Source organism: Tursiops truncatus, chromosome 3 (genome assembly GCF_011762595.2).
Source record: "Tursiops truncatus isolate mTurTru1 chromosome 3, mTurTru1.mat.Y, whole genome shotgun sequence".
Lineage (NCBI taxonomy): Eukaryota > Metazoa > Chordata > Mammalia > Artiodactyla > Delphinidae > Tursiops > Tursiops truncatus.
In genome coordinates this window covers 162,753,188-162,773,392 of record NC_047036.1, presented here as the reverse complement: position 1 = coordinate 162,773,392, position 20,205 = coordinate 162,753,188, and the positions used below count along the sequence as shown (strand labels likewise).

The 20,205-nt window shown below is 47.4% G+C and overlaps 1 protein-coding gene and 1 long non-coding RNA gene across 5 annotated transcripts in view; one reads left to right on the top strand and one right to left on the bottom strand.

Moving 5' to 3' along the window:
* LOC117311738 (uncharacterized) overlaps window positions 1–10,140 on the bottom strand; it is a 39,704-nt gene extending 29,564 nt beyond the window's left edge. The window contains exons 1-2 of one of the 4 annotated variants that reach the window (XR_004526026.2): window positions 9,668–10,125; window positions 8,948–9,051 (exon numbers count right to left, since the gene is read on the bottom strand). This is a non-coding gene — a long non-coding RNA (uncharacterized lncRNA). Of the gene's footprint in view, window positions 1–8,947 lie in introns of all 4 variants that reach the window. The other 3 variants (XR_004526027.2, XR_012331069.1, XR_004526025.2) reach the window with 3 other exon arrangements.
* Window positions 10,141–10,376: 236 nt separating this feature from the next.
* ASF1B (anti-silencing function 1B histone chaperone) lies at window positions 10,377–19,772 on the top strand. Its single transcript, XM_033854184.2, has 4 exons — window positions 10,377–10,738; window positions 15,935–16,050; window positions 17,989–18,165; window positions 18,547–19,772. The coding sequence occupies exons 1-4, from the start codon at window positions 10,630–10,632 to the stop codon at window positions 18,751–18,753; spliced, it is 609 nt and encodes a 202-aa protein (XP_033710075.1). The 5' UTR covers window positions 10,377–10,629; the 3' UTR covers window positions 18,754–19,772.
* Window positions 19,773–20,205: the final 433 nt, after the last annotated feature.

Genomic DNA, 20,205 nt, shown 5'->3' with positions numbered 1-20,205 from the left:
CTCCATCTTGGTCTTCCTGTCCAGGGGCTGCATTGAGGGCTGTCTGCACCCAGCTGCAGTTGCCCAGGCCCCATCGCTGCCCACCAACCCCACTCGGCATTCACTAAGGGAAGCTGACTATCTGGCTCCCCACATCAGAGATGCCCACTAATCATGCCACACCCTGATGGCCCCTATGTAGCTAGTATGTTAGGATTGTCCAGAGTGGACTCACGTGAGTTAAGCCAGAGGGAAGGTCTTAATGCAGAGCAACAGAGGATTCGCTTCAGATCCCCAAAGGCTTCAAAGCATTGGAGCCTCTGCCGTTGAGAAAACCTCCTCTCTCCCGTGAACTCTTGGGAAGGCCTAGGGGTGCCAGGCTGAGGCTACTCCTTTATCCCTACAATATCCTCAGGCTTATTCTGCTTCTCTCTTACCCTTTCAAACATCTCAGTCATGGCAATGAGCTGTGATGACAGGACCCTCCCCCATTTATATCCCTTCTTACTTCACTGGGACTCACCTTGACCAAAACCCTTGCAACCACTACTCTTTTCTGTCTGTCCTGCCCCACTGTCTTCCATCAACCTTTGCCTCTGTCCAAGTGATCCCAGCTTCTCACAACTGAAGCCCTCACTTTAAGCCAACCAGTCCTCTCCTGGGAATTGACCCTAAGGAACCATGCATGTGCATGAAGACAGCGACAAGAAAAGTTCGCTGTAGTAAGGCTTCTAAGAGTGAAACACAAGAGAGAATCTAAAATTTTAGCAAAGAAAACTGTTACATAAATAATGCACATCCATAAACAGAATACCATGCAGCCATTCCAAATGATAATGCAGAAGAACACTAAAGGACGTGGAAATATATTCATAATAATACCAAGGGTAAAAACCTAGATATAAAAAACAGGGTAAAGTATGACCTCACTTTTGTTTCGATGGCATGTATAGACAAAAAGTGTGTGTATACAAATATGAAACTGTATATATACAAGTGTATGTGTGTATGTGTATATGTGTGTATAAATAAAAAATATATGCAGGGACTTCCCTGGTGGCACAGTGGTTAAGAATCCGCCTGCCAATGCAGGGACACAGGTTTGAGCCCTGGTGCAGGAAGATCCCACGTGCCGCGGAGCGACTAAGCCTGTGCGCCACAACTACTGAGCCTGCGCTCTAGAGCCCGAGTGCCACAACTACTGAGTCCATGCGCCACAACTACCGAAGCCCGCGTGCCTAGAGCCCCTGCTCGGCAACAAGAGAACCCGCCGCAGTGAGAAGCTCGCGCACCATCTCTCTGCAACTAGAGAAAGCCAGCGTGCAGCAACGAAGACCCAATGCAGCCAAAAAATAAATGTTTTAAAAAAAGAAAAAATAAATTTTAATTGACTTTAAAAAATAATAATAAAATATATGCAGAATATAAAGCTATACACCAGAATATTAACAGGGTAATTTTAACTTTCTCGCAGCTCTGTATTTTAAAAATTGTTTGCATTAATATGTATTACTTTTGTAATAGGAAAAAGTATTTGTGTGCCCCACTTTCTATGGAAGAACAAAGACCAAGAATAACCAGCACAAATGGAAGAAGAAAGAACAAGGTGGGGAACTAGCCTCACCAAGACGGGTTATAGTGTGGTAATATTTAAGGCAATGTGGTATCTGGCACAGGAAGAGACAAAAAGTCCAATGGAAGAGACCTGTGACTAGATGGAAACTTGCTCTAGGCAGAGATTACAAATCACTAGGAAAAGGATGGATTAATCCAGAGGATCTTATATTTTTTTGGTCTTGAGATCCCTTTACCCTTTTAAAAATTCATGAGGATAAGGAGGGGGATGACTGGGAGGAGCACAGAGGATTTTTAGGGCCGTGAAAATACTCTGTATCATACTCTAATGATGAATACATGTCATACATTTATCCAAACCCACAGAATGTGCACCAAGAGTGAACCTTAACGTAAGCTGTGGATTTTAGGTGATAATGATGTGTCAATATAGGTTCATCAATTGTACACAAATTCACCACTTTGGTGGTGGATGTTAATGACGGGGGATACTATGCATGTGGGAGGGGGAGAGGTATATGAGAAATCTATGTCATGAACCTAAAACTGCTCTAAAAAAGAAAATTAAATCTTTTTTTAAAAAATGAATGTGGGGCTTCCCTGGTGGCACAGTGGTTGAGAGTCCGCCTGCCGATGCAGGGGACATGGGTTAGTGCCCCGGTCCGGGAAGATCCCACATGCTGCGGAGCGGCTGGGCCCGTGAGCCATGGCCGCTGAGCCTGTGCGTCCGGAGCCTGTGCTCCGCAACGGGAGAGGCCACAACAGTGAGAGGCCCATGTACCGCAAAATAAAAATTAATGGGGACCCTAATGAGCTGTTGTTTATGGGGATAGAGATTATTTATATTTACTGAATTGGAAATTAAAACTGAGCAAAATTTTCAAATATTTAACTAAATTAAATTGGTTGATAAATCTATTAAATGTTAAAATAAATAACCTATTTTATTAAAAAGTAACTATATGCATATTTTAAAAACAAAGTAGTGCAAAGAATGGCATTGTTTTACATTTTTGTAAAACTCCTACTGTCTGGTGTAATGAAAGGCAGCTGTATTCTCACATCAGGCTTCTGCAATCAATCTGTTGCAATATCCTGTTTTGGTTGAAGTATGTGAAGAAAAGCCAGCCTCACAAAGATACATAGTTGGAAAAGGAAGGAGTGTCATAGCCTTTTCAGCTAATTGGGGATATTTTACTTTGTTACTATACCAAAACTCAACAAGTGGTGGTGTATTAAAGTTAGTTACAATGTTGAATATGAAACTGCATCAATAAACTTTTCATACTCTGTTACACTGAAACCCATTGGTCTATCTTACAAATTTTCATTGATCTTTTATGACTGATTTTGTAACATCATGCATTGGTCTTTAGGAAAATATTGATATGCTGAGTTATTACATTTCACTCTACAGTATTTTTTAAATATATCTGTTAATAATATCACCACTGATCTCATCAGGAAAACCTTTAAATATTGAAAAGTTGTCAGGCTGATGGTGGTGAATAAAAGTTTCCTAAATGTCTAAGTTTTGCTTAAAAGCTCAAATATTATCATTGGCAACACACTGTTAATTTTCCTCCAAGTGACCACTCACTGCATTTGTTTCTGAGAAAATACATAGCATATATCCTAGTCTGAATAATTAATAATTAGCAATTATTCAAGGAAAAACTGTGTTCATGAAAAAAGTCAGCAGTTCCACCTCCACTCAAACAACTGTACATTACCTCAACTACCATCATTCTCCAGCATGCGATAGAAGTGCTCTATGCAAGCGTCGCATTTCACCACCCAGAATATTAGAAAGACCTGCTGTAGGGCTAAGCTTTAACACAATTACTACTTTCACTGCTTCTTCAAGGACATTCTTAAGTGAAACTGTTTTAACATTGAGCGTGTGTGTGGTGGTGAGGAATACAATGACAACCACTACCACAATATGGTGACACTGCACTGTTTCCTGCTAAGGGGCCAGAAGTTTTACCCATTGTTTTTGTACCAACAGTGCACAGACAACACAGCACAAATGAGAAAGGCAAATAATGCCTTAGAATTGTTATGAAAATAGTTTATCTCATGGATTCCCTAAAAGGTTCTTGGGGATCCCCAGGGGATCACATTTTGAGAACCACTGGACTACTCAATAAATGGAGCTGGGACACGTGGTTATCCAAATGAAAAAAATTAAACCTACCTCACATCATAAACAAAAATAAATTCCAGATTGTTTGTTTTTTAAGCTAAATATGAAAAGTAGACCTTCCAGAAGAAAATACAGTAGGATATCTTACTGATTGCAGCGTAAGATTTCTTAAGCAAGACACAAAAAAAACACAAACTATAAATAGATTCATAATTCTGATGACATTAAAATAATGATGATGATGATGATAATAATAATAAATTCTGAACATCAGAAGACACCATACAAATGAAAAGGCATGCCTCAGATGTAAGAACTCCTGCACTCAGTAAGATGAAGACAATCCAGCAGGAAAATGGGCAAAGATATGAACAGGCAATTCACGAAAGGCAAATGGTAAATAAACATGAAAAAAAGCTCAATCTCACTATTAATCATGGTAATGCAAACTGAAACCAATAATTCACACCCATCATAAAGACAGACATGTAAGAGTCTGACAATAGCAAGTATGGATAAGGACACTGAGCAATAGCAACAATGCTGGTGGGAGTGAGAATTGGAACAATCATTTTGAAGAATAAACTGGCAATATCTAGCAAAGGTGAATATTCCCAAAACCCAGCAATTCAACTCCTAGGTATGTAGCCTAGAGAAACTCCTGCATGTGTACACAAAGAGCCATGCACAACAATAAACATTACAGCACTGTTTGTAAGAGTAGAAAACCGGAAACAAGCTAAATACCAAGCAAGAGGTAGATAAGTAAACACTATCCAACAAAACTTTCTGTGATCACAGAAGTGTTCTTTATCTAAGCTATCTAATGTGGTAGCCACTAGCCACAGGTGTCTATTAAACACATGAAATGTGGCTAAGTGACTGGGGAATTGAATTTTTCATTTAATTTTGATTAACTGAAATATAAATAGCCACATGTGGCTAATGGTTACTACATCAGACAGCACAGCCATACACCAGTGAAAATAAACGACTAGAGCTATACACGTGTCATATATATACCTCTGAAAAGCATTATGTTCGGGGCTTCCCTGATGGCACAGTGGTTAAGAATCCACCTGCCAATGCAGGGGCCACAGGTTCGAGCCCTAGTTCGGGAAGATCCCACATGCTGCAGAGCAACTAAGCCCATGCGCCACAACTACCGAGCCTGCGCTCTAGAGCCCGCAAGTCACAACTACTGAAGCCTGCGTACCACAACTACTGAAGCCCGCGCACCCTAGAGCCCGTGCTCCACAAGAGCAGCCACCGCAGTGAGAAGCCCACGCGCCGCAACGAATAGTAGCCCCCGCTCGCCGCAACTAGAGAAAGCCTGCGCACAGCAACGAAGACCCAACACAGACAAAAATAAATAAATTTATTTTTTTAAAAAAGCATTATGTCTGACCCCAAAAAAGCAGCTTCAGAAGGTAGGGCTGGGGGACTTCCCTGGTGGCGCAGTGGTTAAGAATCCGCCTGCCAATGCAGGGCACACAAGTTCGATCCCTGGTCCGGGAAGATCCCACATGCCACAGAGCAACTAAGCCTGTGCACCACAACTACTGAGCCTGTGCTCTAGAGCCCATGCGCGGCAACTACTAAGGCCTGCATGCCTAGAGCCCATGCTCCGCAACAAGAGTAAGCCACCGCAATGAGAAGCCCGTACACTGCAACGAAGAGTAGCCCCCACTTGCCGCAACTAGAGAAAAAGCCTGCGCGCAGCAACGAAGACCCAAGGCAGCCACAATTAATTAATTAATTAATTTTAAAAAAAAATGAAGGTAGGGCTGGGACCAGAGTGAAGCAAGTTAGGTGTCTAGAATGAAAATTTTAGGAGGCACTCACCCTCAGAGTCATGCAGGTACAGGATGGCACTTGTGTGACTTGGAGGGTGTGTCTCCTTAAATGTTGTGCCCTTGCTTTCCTCATCCTAGTTCCGGCCCTGTCAGGATATATGTGGTATGATATTGTGTTGGGGGTCCCCAAGATCATCCCTGACTCACTAGGAGGAGTCACAGGATTTAGCATATAGCCTACTCAGGGTATGATTTCTTTTTTGTTGTTGTTGTTTTGGTTTTTTGCTTTTGTTATTTTTTTTTTTTTTTGGCCACACCATGCAGCATGTGGGATCTTAGTTCCCCAACCAGGGATTGAACCTGTGCCCCCTGAAGTGGAAGCTCAGAGACCTAACCACTGGACCACCAGGGAATTCCCCAGGGTATGATTTCTTACAGTGAAAGGATACAAAGCAAAATCAGCCAAGGGAAAAGGTGCATGGGGCGAAGTCTGGAGGAAACCAGGCACAAGCTGCCAAGAGTCCTCTCCCAGTGGAGTTACAAAGGACATGCTTAGTTCCTATAGCAGAGCTGTGACAACACGTGTGAAATGCTGTCCACCAGGAAAGCTCCTTAGAGATACAGTGCCCAGGGTATTAGGGTGGGGGGCGGGTGGGGCAGCTGGTCAAGTACCAAACTTCCAGACTCCAGAAGGAAAGCAGGTGTTCGACCAAATCACATTGTTTGTACAGTTTAGGCACCATGAGCCCCTTGTATTATTTAGGTAATGGTGTGAACCCTCCTGAAATCCAAGTTCCTAGACACCAACCAAGGGCCAACCTTGCAAACAGGCCTTTCTAAGGAGAGCAGTCTCAGGCCTGCTATAGTTGACTCTTTTGTATAAAGTTGTAGAACATGACATACAATACTATACATAGTTTAAAGGCACATATTAAAGATATACAAACGTGCACTGAAAAATAAACACCAAAACCAGGATTGCAGTTACATCTGAAAAAAAGGGGAGAGGAACAGGTTTCAGGCAGGGGTATATAAGACCTTTCAATTGCATCGCTAATGTTTTACTTCTTAAGCTGGGTAATGGGTAAAAACATATTTGTCATGGCATTTCTTATGCTTGTTTTTGAGTGTGAGCGCACCTGAAATACTACATAAGAAAAATGATGACTTATCTCCTAATTACTATGCGCTACTAACAGTCCATGTTTATGGTGTTTATGGAGTACTCTTCACATTCCAGGTACTATGCTAAGTCTTTATATGGATTTACACTTTAAAAAACAATTTATTTAAGACTTCCTATGCTAAGCTCTGGCAATACACTGAGACTTCAGTGTGAGACAGGTGAGATCTCTGTCCTCAACCAGCTTTCAGTCTACTGAGGGATGATGAGAGATAAAAAGCACAATTAGGGAGTTCCCTGGTGGTCTAGTGGTTAGCATTCGGCGCTTCCACTGGCCCAGGTCCAATCCCTGATAGCGGAACTGAGATCCCGTAAGCCGTGCGGCCAAAAAAAAGAAGCACAATTAAAATCAACAAATCTACAGATTCTGGTAAGTGCTCCTAAGATAAAAAATAAAGCAGGTTTTTGTAATTAATGGAGGTCTACTTTAACTAGGGTGGTCCAAGAAGGCTTCTTTGGGAGAGACATTTGAGGTGAACCATAAATGATGAGAATGAGACAGCCACCCAATTATCTGAAGGAAGCACATTCCAGGCAGAAGGAACAGCAAGTGCAAAACCCTGAAGCAGGAATAAGTTTGGTGTATTGAAAGACGGGAAATGAAGCCAGCAGGGCTTGAGAGTGGTCACAAGAGGGAGACTGGTAGCTGAGGCTTGAGAGGTCAACTTAAGCCAGTGTGCAGGGCCTCCTAAGCCAAAGTAAAGATCGTGTAAGTTTCATTCTAAGTATGATAAGCCTTTGAAGGTTTTAAGCAGGGTAATGACATGATCTGGTTTACAACTGAAGATTATTCAGCCAGCTGTAGGGAGAAGGCATTATAGACAGGGCCATTTTCTTCATTAGCACCACAGACATAATGCTTACGGCTGATGAGCTTTTCAGAGGCTATGAAAAGGTTGGGGCTGGGAATAAAGGAAAAAAAGTTCCACGATGCAAAAAGAAAACTACGAAGTTGTAATGAATAAATGTTTAATTAAATGTCTAGAAAACATATCATAACAACTTCATTCATCAAATTTTGTATTCATAAACAATCGAATTACATTTGGAAATAATTTGAAAATTAGATTTTCTCAAGTCACAAAAATTCCCAAGGATGCCCAGTGACTGCCAAGAAATCATAACTGATTGTAATGTGAATTTTCTTGCAGCCAAATCGTTTCAATGGGGGAAAAAAAATCTGGGCTTCCCTGGTGGTGCAGTGGTTGAGAATCCACCTGCCAATGCAGGGGACACGGGCTCGAGCCCTGGTCCCAGAAAATCCCACGTGCTGCAAAGCAACTAAGCCCGTGTGCCACAACTACTGAGCCTGCACTCTAGAGCCCGCGAGCCGCAACTACTGAGCCTGTGTGCCACAACTACTGAAGCCTGCGTAGCTAGAGCCTGTGCTCCGCAACAAGAGAAACCACCGCAATGAGAAGCCCGTGCACCTCAACGAAGAGTAGCTCCCACTCACCGCAACTAGAGAAAGCCCACATGCAGCAACGAAGACCCAATGCAGCCAAAAATAAATAAACAAATTTATAATAAAAAAAAATTTTTTTTTTTTACTTAATGTGAGATAGAGATACAAAAAATAATAATAATGCCTAGCATCATGAGGCCACAGAGGAGGCTGGATAGGAAATGCTAGTGGCTTGCTCAACCCACCCCCACCTCTGGGACGGGTGAAGGGCTGGAGATTGAGCTCAATCACCAGTGGTCAGTGATTTAATCAATCATGCCTAATGGAGCCTCCGTAACAACCCAAAAGGACAGGGTTCAGAGAGCTTCTGGGTTGGTGAACACGTGGACAATGGGGAGAGAGAGCGCGCTCAAAGAGCATGGAAGTTCAGAGAGCGTGGAAGTTCCACACACAACCCCCCCTTCCCCATACCTTGCCCTCTACATCTCTTTCATCTGGTTCTTCCTGAGTTAGATCCTTCTATAATAAACCTGCAATCTAGTAAGTTAAAAAAAAAAAAAAAATGCTAGTGGCTTGAAACAGTACTGTTCAGGCTTACACTCTGAGTCTGAACACTGTCCAGGGGACCCTTGGAAAGGTTTCTCCCAGGAGAGGACATCTGAGCAAAGACCTGAATAACAAGAAGGCACCAGTCATGGCAAGAGCTGGAAGAAGAGGTGGGGCTGCCATGTCAGATTTTTACGAAACTAAAAGAGGGTCAGTTTGGCTGGACTGAAGTTGGGGGCTGGGTGTTAGTAAACAAAGCCTGTAGAGTCTTGAAGACAATATTCTCATACTGAGAACAACAGAAAACCACTCACATTTTAAGTGGGGCGGGGGTGACTGATCCAATTTGTTTCAGATCTGCACTGTCCAATACAGAAGCCACAGGGGATCACGAGCTCCTGCATGTGGCTTAGTGCCGCTGTGAAACAGAACATTCCCGTCGCTTAACTTTCATCAATTAACATTTCAATTTAACACCGACAGAAGACTGAGCTCATGGGAAACTTTTAAGCATGCTGGGTACAGCTTGGGTATGTGAATCTACATTTCAACTGTAAATTTTATGAAACCTAAACTATTTCCGGTGAAAATGCAGGGTCCGGATCACAGATGTGGTATAAAGTGTAAAACACACAGGATTTCAAAGTCTTAGTACTAAGTAACAAAAAGTAAGATACCTCTGTTGTATTTTTTTATACCGATCACATGTTGAAATGATATTGTGGCTATATTAATTTTAGTATATTAAAATTAATTTAACTTCTTAAAACTTTTTTTTAACGTGGTTACTAGAGAAAAGTGTAAAATTAGGTATGTTGCCGCTGGTGGAAGCACAGTGAGTGCGGAGGTCCCTAGAGTCTTCCAGGCTGGGGGCCACGGTGGTCCGGCCTACGCCTGGGAGTGTGGAGAGAAGTTTCTAGACGTATTATGTAATCATAAGTCAGGAAAGTCAATTTTCACGACCCCGTTCAATGGGCAGGGAAACGTGGCCTCGGGTAGCGACTGGCAAAGGCCGGACTCGAACTCCCACTTACAGCGCTGTCCACATGAAACCTCCCCAGAGGCTCCCGAGGGTGTAAGAACTGGATTCGAACCAGGCCCGACTCCCGGTCCCAGGACTCAGCGCGCCGCGTACCGGCCCCACCGTCTCCCCTCAAGGGTGAGTTAAACGTTCACAACGTTCTCCCAGGCCGCTGGGCCCGAGGGGCCAGGAGCCCCCTTCGAGAAACTTCCGGCAACGCTCACCAGCTGACAGACGCCAAAGGTACAAACGCTCCTCCTTCCTCTTCACACGCGGCTCAACCGCGCCAGCAGCCGACTTCCGCTCCACTCCCACGAATCCCCGGCCGATTCTTCTCCCCTCCCGCTTCCCGCAGCCATCTCAGCCAATAACCTCTCACAGAATCTGCTTTATTCCCGCCCCACTCCTGCCTGCCAATCACCGCAGGTCGAGCACCGCCCTTCTTTCCCTCTTAAGCGAGCGCCGCGCGCCACCGCTCGGAGGCTGGCTGCGCTGTCCCCAGCTGGATGCGTCTCCCGGAAGGGCGGGGCTAAGCGCTGACCTCGCTGGTGCGGGGACCCTCAGGATTGGCCAAGAGGGGCCCTGCGCCGTGACCCCGCCCACCCCTCCCTAGACTTCCGAGTCGGAGACTCTGGGGATTGGTTCTCCGCGGACACCCAAAGAAGCTAAGAGACGGTCCCGCCTCCCTCCCTCATCCCGGAGAGGGAGCTCCACGGATTGGTCCCGGGAGTCTCGGCGCGCAGACCGACGCTCCAGGATTGGCTGAGGGGGAGCTCGCGCAGTCGTGGAGCGTGGACTGTGATTAGCCGGAGGGTGGGACCTGCTATTTGAAGGAGGCGCGCGGAGGAGATACGCACTTTAGATCGCGGTCGGAGGGAGCGGGAGCGGCTTCGGGCAACGCTGCTCCGCTGACCCGATAGGACCCAGACGCGGGCTCGGCCCCAGCTCTGGCCCCGGCTGCGACCCGACGAGGCGATGGCTAAGGTGTCGGTGTTGAACGTGGCGGTGCTGGAGAATCCGTGCCCTTTCCACAGCCCCTTCCGGTTCGAGATCAGCTTCGAGTGCAATGAGGCCCTAGCAGACGGTGAGGCTGGGCCCGTGTGGAGACCCCCTCTCCCCTGGGCCAACCCCGACCTCCCCTTGGAGACAACCCCGAGGCCAACCCTGTGAAACACACCCCCCCTCCCCCAACCGAGATCTCCGGTGAACCAAACCCCCTCCCAGTGCCAACCTGCCCTTGGAGACTACCCTACCCCCACCCCCACGGTTACTCCCGTTCTCCCCCGTGGAGACCTCATCATTCCCCTCTTTCTACTGTGGCGCTCCTCCTGGGCACCTGTGTTCTATGTAGAGACCTTCTCAGCCTCCGTTCTTTAACCTGCAGAGACACTGAGCCACCCCGTCTTCCCTATAGCAAGAAACGCCCCACCTTCTGTTTCTGTACGGGTAGACTGCCACTGCAGCCACCCAGTCCTCCCCACCAATCCCCTCTCCCCTGTGGTGAGACACTCCCACCTCACTCTTTTCCTATGGCGATCCTAACCTCCAGGCCCCTCGAATTTCCCCAACGGAAACCCCAGCCCCCTCCCAATTTCCCATATGGAAACCTCAGCCCCCTCCCCCATTTTCCCTGTGAAGATCCTTTCGCCCTGTGGCAAGACCTCACTCGTCCCCATCTCCCCATTTGTCTCCCCATAATCTCCTCCCCTACCTGCTGATACTTAACCCCAACCCCAGCTACTTCTGCTTGTTTTCTACCCCAAACCACATGCCCTAGAACCTGGCTTCCCTCCTTAGTCTGGCCCCAACCCTCTACTCCACCCGGGGAGGCATGGCCTGGCTTCTGGCTCCAGTCTTTGAGGATAACCTGATCTCCCCAGCTCCTGTTCTTTCTGCCTCTCTGACTGTGGGCTTCAGTGAGCATACTCAAATCTGAGGGGTGGCATGGCCAGGCAAGCATTAGCTGGTTCCTACTGTTTGCCTGCCAGACTCCTGCTGACCTCCTGCAGCAATGCCCCCAACATTTTTGATGGTCTGACCTAGTCTTGCGGGGTGGGTGTTCCAGGCTGAGCCGTGAAGGTATCTGGCTTCAAACAATCATCTGGGAGGTCACAACATTTTGTGCATCTTTTCCAAGGTGCTTTCACAGATGTACTTACTCATCTGTGTAACAAAGGTGGACATGGCTCTCATCTCACAGATGAGAAGACGGGAGCCACAAAGAGTAAAAGGCCTTTCAAGTCAAGGTCTATAAAAATCGAAAAATCTGAGGTCCTTCAGCGAGTCTTGGCACGACTTTCAGGGGGAAGTACTCCATTAGATCTCTTCTCCACTTGGTGGTTAAGAGAAGAGGCAGCGGCTGAGGAGGTGGAGATCTTTGAGGCCAGGGTGTGCTAAGCAGCACCTCTCAGTGGTAGGTGGGTGGTTTGCCTGCATGTCAGCCCCGTGGAGTAGCCTGGGGTTGATACAATGTGTGTGTGCTTGGGCTGGGCCATTGGACCAGTCTCTCCCCAGTTTCTCTCCTTTTTAAATTAAGGGGTCTGCTTGTGACTAACTGTAGAATAAGCCCAGTTAAATCCTTTCTGGAACAAGGCAGGGTGTAAATAAATAAATAAGGTGTAGAATGACCCTGTGGAATAAGATTTAATTTTAAAGCCAGGAGGAGATGTAAGGAGCTAATAGGTTAAGGGATTCACAGTTCCCAGATGGCAGGAGATCGGGTTTCAATCAGCCTGTTTGTGCTTCTTGCATTTAAAAATGGTTGCATGGTCATTATCTAGTACTTTCATTCCTACAAAGCTCCTGCTCTGTTACTTTACTGATCTGTTTATAGAATCAGAGCAGGAAAGGCTAAAATCAATCTGCTGGTTATTATTTTTTAATAGAAAGAAATGGAATGACTTCTCCAAGGTCACACAGCCGGTTTGTAGAATTATTAACCCTAGGTTTTGTCTCTGAGTTCTGTGTCCAGGGTTCTTTATCTTTGCTATAACCTGGGAAAGAAGGCATTCTATTTTAGAAGTGGAGCGTAAACAGGACTCAGAGGAGGGAAAGGGGGGTGCTGTTATTATTTATGCCTGGACAATAAAGCTTTTGCTCAGAGAAATTCCAGTTGGAAAGCCAACTCTGGCCTAGAAATCTAGACTCTTTAGTTGTACCTGTTGAGCTGTCCTTCACTCTAACCTGCCAGCTCCCTTTCTGCCTCTTCCCACAGAGCAGACAGAATTTGTTTCCTGCCTCCCAGACAGATGGAATGGGCCTGGCTCTAGAAGTCTCTCAGATTCTGGAGGAATCTCAGTCTTGTTACCTGGTGACTTCAGACACTGGCAACTGAAGAGCTGAACGCCCAATCCCCAGTGTGACCCATTTCTCAAGGGTTCTGAACCCCTTTTGCTCTCTTTTCTCCTCAGCATCTTTCCAGATGCTTCCAAGGCATGGGTCTACATTCAGTACATTGGGTGTGTTTTTCCCTTGTTTAGTTGAGAAATTCAACAGGTACTACTTGAATAAGTCTTGGAGCCAGGTGTTCTGACCCACATCTAACACCCTGAGGTCAGGCCAAGGTTCATCTGTATGATTACGAACAAAGGAAAAGTGATAAACAGAAAAAGTCCTGCTAGATAAGTTGTTGTTTTTATAAATTTATTTATTTATTTTCGGCTGCCTTGGGTCTTCATTGCTGTGCCCGGGCTTTCGTTAGTTGCTGCGAACAGGGGCTACTCTTTGTTGTGGTGTATGGGCTTCTCACTGAGGTGGCTTCTCTTGTTGCAGAGCACGGGCTCTGGGCGCGTGGGCTTCAGTAGTTGTGGCTCGCAGGCTCTAGAGCGCAGGCTCAGTAGTTGTGGCGCACAGGCTTAGTTGCTCCACGGCATGTGGGGTCTTCCCGGACCAGGTCTTGAACCTGCGTCCCCTGCATAGGCAGACGGATTCTTAACCACTGCGCCACCAGGGAAGTCCTGTTGTTGTTTTTAAGGCAGGAAACAGATTCCCCAGCTAGTTCAACTATGATATATTTTTTTTAACATGTCTTTCATCATATCATTGGTTTGGGTTTTGTTTTCATACATAGTAGAGCACCATCCTGTGCAGTGGTTAGATTATAAAGTTAAGGCATAAAGACAAAATGTAACGTAAGGAATTCCCTGGTAGTCCACTGGTTAGGACTCTGCACTTCCACTGCAGGGGGCCCGGGTTCAATCTCTGGTCAGGGAACTAATCCCACAAGCCATGTGGCATGGCCAAGAAGAAAAAACAAAAGTAACGTAGTCATTTTACCCTTGAAATTACTCAGAAGGTTAGGCACACAATACTGCATGTGTGTGACCGTGTCCCATATTCAGGAGAAGTCAGTTTGTGTTGTGTTGGTGATTGATGCCCCGTATCTCATTCAAAAATGAAGTCACCTCAGTATGCTTCTGCTTAAGACACTTGAGCAGGTTTCAGGCAATTCCGATTTGTAGATCCTCACTTCAGTCATCTTCTGTCTTCCATAGGTGATCTTATCAGCTCCTCTAACCCTTGAGTATTTCTCTGCAGTCCTTGGTTAATTCTCTGGTTTCTTTCTGGCCTGTGTGGAGGGAGCCATCGTGATCCATTTGCTTGTCCACCTGCATTTCTCTCTTCTGGTCAGCCAACGTGCTTTCTCGGTAAACAAAATTTTAGTTTAGGTTTTGCTGACGGTATTTTTTTTTTTTTTTTTTTTTGGCTGCACCACACAGCTTGTGGCATCTCAGTTCCCCAACCAGGGTTTGAACCCGGGCCACAGCAGTGAAAGCCCAGAATCCTAACCACTAGGACACCAGGGAACTCCCTTGCCGACAGTATTGAACGCTGAGAGCCCACGGCATACACCCCGGCCTGCTCTATTAAAATCTCCTTTTTGTCTCCCCCTGCAGCACATTAGTTAATGCACACATGTGTGACTCCCCTGGTGATGGGAAAAAAGGCCAGAAGGAAAGATATCAAATGATAAAGCTATGTTAGGAAGGTGAGAACAGAGCTAGCTTGTTTTCTTTTCATCCAAAAACGTTATTTCTGGTTGTGCCACTACTTGTAATAAAAATAAATTAGTAAACTTAACTCCTCCCTGCAAATACTAAGAGACTGGAGTTTGACTGAACCCCAGTGAGCCCAATGGCCACCACCTCCTACAGACCTGTTAGGGTCCCTGAGTAGAAGGCCTGGGTGTCAGTTGCAGAAGGACAGGAGGCCAGTGTATCGAGAAAGGGCACGGAGCCCTGGTGACAAACCTCCATAGTCATGGCCGGGCATTGCCGTGCTTCCAAAGTTGGGTGCTCTTGTGGGACACTAGACCAAGGAACAGGGCAGCTTCTAAGACAGTTTGCTTCCTGCGAAAATCACAGCTTGTGAAACTTCCCCCGGCTGCTGGAGCCATAGGTTGTGTAATTTCAAAGAACCTAAAATAAGTTTCAGGTCTCCTGCCAAATTTCCATGTAGTAGCATGACCTTGCCCCTGATACACTTGGACCTCCTGCAAGAGGCCGCAGTCACTGGGAATTTCCTGCGATGGATGGGCAGGGTCTCATTGAGCACTTTCCCTTTTATCTTGCCGGAACATACCCAGGAATGTGAGTCCCCGACTGGATGGGATGCAAGGAAATTGGGGTTCAGAGGGTGGCCGTATGATGCCATATTTGTTGACTGAGTCGCTGTTGCCCTAATGCCTGAGAGCAGGCATGACTTGGTGCTGGATCTGGAGGACCTGGGGACTGGCTGGCTCCCCCAGCGACCTTATCTTCCCCTCCTGCCGGCTGGCTGTCCTACTGGATTGCAGTCTGCTGCCCTGCCCCAGTTGTCGAGGGATCTACTCAGTTCAGTGGCACTGGTCCCTGTGTGTGAAAGAGGATGCTGCTTCCTATCCTGGCACCCAGTGGGCAGGGCCCTCAAATGGCCCAACTCCCTGCTGTTCTCTCCTCAGCACACCTCACGCCTCTGTCACGTGGCTCTTAATTCAACCTCTGCCATACGGTTCACCCTCAGGCTCTGAGGGGCCCAAGTTTCCCCGGAGGTGCCGAGTCAAGGTCGCCTGGCAAAGCTAGGCCCACAGGAGAAATTTCCCCATGGGAAATAGAGCTTCGCGCCTGCCCCAGTGATCAGGACCGCAGTGCCTGGCACTTAGTGCCCAGTGGGTGTCAGGTGTCCTTGAGAATAAAAACCTATCAATATATTAAGAACCTATCCAAAACTAACATGAGAAGGCCCTTTCCCAGCCTTCTTGCTGTCAAGCCATTTCAGTTCTTAACACCCTGTATCCTTGCAGACCTGGAATGGAAGATCATTTACGTTGGCTCAGCCGAGAGTGAGGAGTTTGATCAAATCTTAGACTCAGTGCTGGTCGGCCCTGTCCCAGCAGGGAGACACATGTTCGTCTTTCAGGTAAGAAAGACTAGCCTTAGGCCTTGACACCTAGAAATAGCCTCTCCTACCCAAAAGCACACAGAATGGTTCATTGGTCAAAGTTCAGGTTCAAATCCTAGCTCTGCTCTCAAGCACTGTCTGACCTCTCTCAAAGGTACTTCAGACACCTCCCTCTCCTCCACCGCTGTGTCATAACTGTTACCATGAGCCACTGATTTACAGTTGATTCTCATTACTCACGGGAGTTATGTTCTGTAAAGTTGCTGCAGACACTGAATTAGTGAATTAGTGAATACTAAATCATTGCCCCTAGAGGAAATACAGCGTTATTTTCCTGCGAGTCACATTTTTATCAACCAGTCAATACATAATCTTGTTTTATGTTTTTCTGTTTAAAGACAACTTATTTTGTGTTGTTGATTTATTCACATTGACCGCATGGCCCACATCACTATAACTCATGCCTGAACAAAGCTTATCTAACACGTTTTCTCTATGAAGTACATCCCTTCTTGCTTTCAGAAACAGGGCAGCACTCAGCACTACGCTTTGGGGCCCTTTTAAACAGCAAAATCACCAACAAAAATGCAGAAACCGTGGCCCTGAGACCGCAGAAAAGACACATGTTTACAGTCTGAGACTGCCTGGTTCTACCCACCCCTGCTCTGTGCATGTCCTTAAATGACCGTGAAAGCCCCTGAATATTGATTTGGGGGTTACAAATACATTGTAGCAAGTAGTCGAATTGGCAAGTACGGAATGCCTGAATAATGAGGATCCACTGTAGCGGCTCAATAGCTCTCTAATCCAGCATCACAGGGGCTGTCAGAAGTGCAGGTTTCATGTGATTCTTAGGCACACTAAAGTTTGAGAGCCTCTGCTCAAATCCATTCACTTACCTGATCTTGGCTATTCCCGCCCCAGTCTAAGCAGCCTCATCCCATCACCTAAGCCCTCACCCACCCATATCCAATCCACCTAACCTACCCCACAGCCAGGACCGGCTTCCTAGGCATGCGACCCATGCAGTCACACTGGGCCCCACTCTTGGTATGACGTTCTGCTGTCACTGGCTGAAACTTACTAATTTTTGAACACGAGGCCTCCTCTTTGCATTTGTTTGTTTGTTGCTTTTTTTTTTTTGCCTGTGTTGGGTCTTCGTTACTGCGTGCAGGCTTTCTCTAGTTGTGGCGAGCGGGGGCTACTCCTCGTTGCAGCGCATGGGCTTCTCATTGCGGTGGCTTCTCTTGTTGCGGAGCATGGGCTCAGTAGTTGTGGCGCATGGGCTTAGTTGCTCCGCAGCACGTGGGGTCTTCCCGGACCAGGGCTCAAACCCATGTCCCCGGCATCGGCAGGCGGATTCTTAACCACCAGGGAAGTCCCTTGTGTTTTCATGTGTGTTGGTCTCATTTTGCACCAGTCATATAGCCGATCCTGTCCTTAACAACACACCCCACATCTGTCCACTCTCTCTCCTTCTCTACTGCCTGATCTAAGCCACTGTCCTCTCTCCAGGATGACCTCTGTAGCCTCCTGCCTAGTCTCCCTGCTCCCACTTAGCCCTCTTCCTATCGCAGCTCTACTGGCCTCCAGGGTCGTCTTTTCAGACGGCAGGAGTGATGCCACACTTGTCTCCTGCTAAACATTCTCGATCTTTCCCAAGCCCTTAACTGACTGGTACCCAGCTGCTCACCTCTTCAGCCTCATTTTATACCGCTCTCCCCCTTGCTTACTACACTCCTCAGCACCGTATACTTCTCCTTGATGGTACCTGTCACACTCGGCACTTTACAGGCATTCGTGTGGTTGATTCTGTCTTCACCGCTGGATTGAAAACCCCTGAGGGCAGAGACCCATACTTTTGGCTCAGTAAATATACGTTGCTTGAGAATCGTATTACCGGTCAAGGTGTGACTGGCAATCAGCGCTCTAAGGCCCGGCCTGTGTTTCCCCTAGGCCGATGCCCCCAACCCATCCCTCATCCCTGAGACGGACGCCGTGGGTGTGACTGTGGTCCTCATCACCTGCACCTACCACGGACAGGAGTTCATCCGAGTGGGCTACTACGTCAACAATGAGTACCCTAACCCTGAGCTGCGGGAGAACCCGCCCCAAAAGCCAGACTTCTCTCAGGTGGGTCCTTTCTCCACGCTTCCTGCTTCAGACAGGCTGGCTCCTTGGCACCTGGGGGTAGTTGAGTCGTTGGAATTGGGAGCCAAGGTCACTTCTTAAGGTTTTCAAGTAGTGCTCAGCTCTTGGAGCGCCGGGCTAGAACAGGAAAGAGAAAGGTCTTTGTTTCTCAGAATTTTGCCTCACAGAATCAAGATTAGATAGGCCCCGGCCCTAAATCATGGTGCACAGGCATTCCCTGGAGTTCTCCACATATTGTTGGTGGGGATGGAATAAACAAGGTCTGGTCTTCCTGGGCGTGGGGCGGGATCTCAGAGCGCCCTGCTGTGTGGGAGTAACGCGAGGGCATGCTAACGAGGGTTTACGTTCCTTTTCCTGCCCCAGCTCCAGCGGAACATCTTGACCTCAAACCCCCGGGTGACCCGCTTCCACATCAACTGGGACAACAACACAGACAGGCTGGAGGCCATAGAGAACCACGACCCAGCCCTGGGCTGTGGCTTCCCCCTCAGCTGCACTCCCATCAAGGGCTTAGGTCTCCCTGGCTGTATCCCTGGGCTCCTCCCTGAGAACTCCATGGACTGCATCTAACTGTGGGACTGTAGGCCCTACCTGGGCCCAGTTGGGACTGCGGGCCAGTCTCCTGGCACATCTGGAGGGGGCAGCCGGGCCTACCAGAGAGTCTCAGGGAGGCCACGTGGAGGACTTTGGGGCCATCAACTATATCCAGGCCAGTCAAACTTGGCACCAAGGAAGGAAGGGGTTCAGGTCTCTCTCTCCCAGCCCCGGCCCAGAGGATCATCTCACCTCTACTGCCCAGGCCTGAAAGAAGCAGGTACTTCAGTTCTTAATTCTTTCTCTCTCGTGTCCTTTCTCGCTTCCACACACATTATAAACTCCACCTGCGGGCCACTGTGTCACTGTACTCCAATAGTACCGTTGACCCAAAGCTCTTCCCACAGACCTCCCTGGCCTGCCTTGAGGATTTCTTGGTCTATGCCTGGCAAGGCTTCAGCCCTGTTGGGCCAAAGGCTCTGTCATTCATTTTCCTTCCCAAACATCTGAGCAGACCCACCCAGCTTTCTGGAGTCACAGGCCCGGAGCCTTGGTAGAAGGTGGACTCGGACACAATTTCTGTCCTTCTCCTAGGATGATTTTTAGGTCTTTTCAATCCAGTAGCCCTCTGGAAAACTCTGTTCCCAGAAGGGTGATCAGCAGGATGCTGAGAAAAGATGGTTGATGCTCCCCTCAGTCGCAGCCACCTTCCTGCTGCCTCCCAGCTGGATCTGGCTCTCCCTGGAGGCTGCCCTTGTGGGAAGATGGTATGTTGGAGGGGCCTTTTGTGCTCTGTCTCAATATCGGTATCAGGGCCCCTCTGCTTCTGGCTGCCTTGATCTGCCCTCTGCTAAGACCTCATGCTCTCAGAGGCCACAGTGCAGACAAGAGAAGCAGGAGGGACCCTGAGAACCTTCCCCCCTCCACCACGCTCCCCACCCTTGCCCGCATCCCCTCGCTGCTACATGGATGCTGTTGTGATGGTAGTTTGTCTGTTGAAAGGTTTTTATATTAAATATGTTTGGTTGGTCTACAAATAAAAAGCACTTCATCTAGACTGTTTCTGCTTTTGTCTTGGGTAGACTGAGGCAGTTTTGTCCATCTCTCCTCATGACCGGGCAGCCTCCTTCCCCAGCCAGTAGGTTGACTGCTCCTTGTCCGCTTGCTCAGCTTCTTACTCTAGTCTTGCTTGTTATAGTTGTATTCCAGACTGAGGTCCAGGGAGGGGTTTTTCTTTGTCAAAACTTAAGCAACCCAGCTGTTCTGTAGATAGAGCATAACCAGTGATTTTTCAGACTTTGACCTTGACCCACAGAAATTAGTTAACATTGTGCTCCAAGGATACACACAGCAACACTTTTAGTAAATTTTACTTAGCCTTACTTTGTAACTCCACAGCCCCAGGTGGAGTGGTTTGGCTGATGAGCCATTTCCCCACAATTCACAGAAAAACGTAGACTCTTCCCTCCCTGAGACTGTGGTGGACTT

Bases quoted from the DNA above. Each gene is read 5' to 3' on its own strand.
- ASF1B (XM_033854184.2), top strand. From the start codon at position 10,630: ATGGCTAAGGTGTCGGTGTTGAACGTGGCGGTGCTGGAGAATCCGTGC. The intron at 10,739-15,934 runs GTGAGGCTGGGC...GTATCCTTGCAG, and splicing joins CAATGAGGCCCTAGCAGACG to ACCTGGAATGGAAGATCATT. The intron at 16,051-17,988 runs GTAAGAAAGACT...TGTTTCCCCTAG, and splicing joins GACACATGTTCGTCTTTCAG to GCCGATGCCCCCAACCCATC.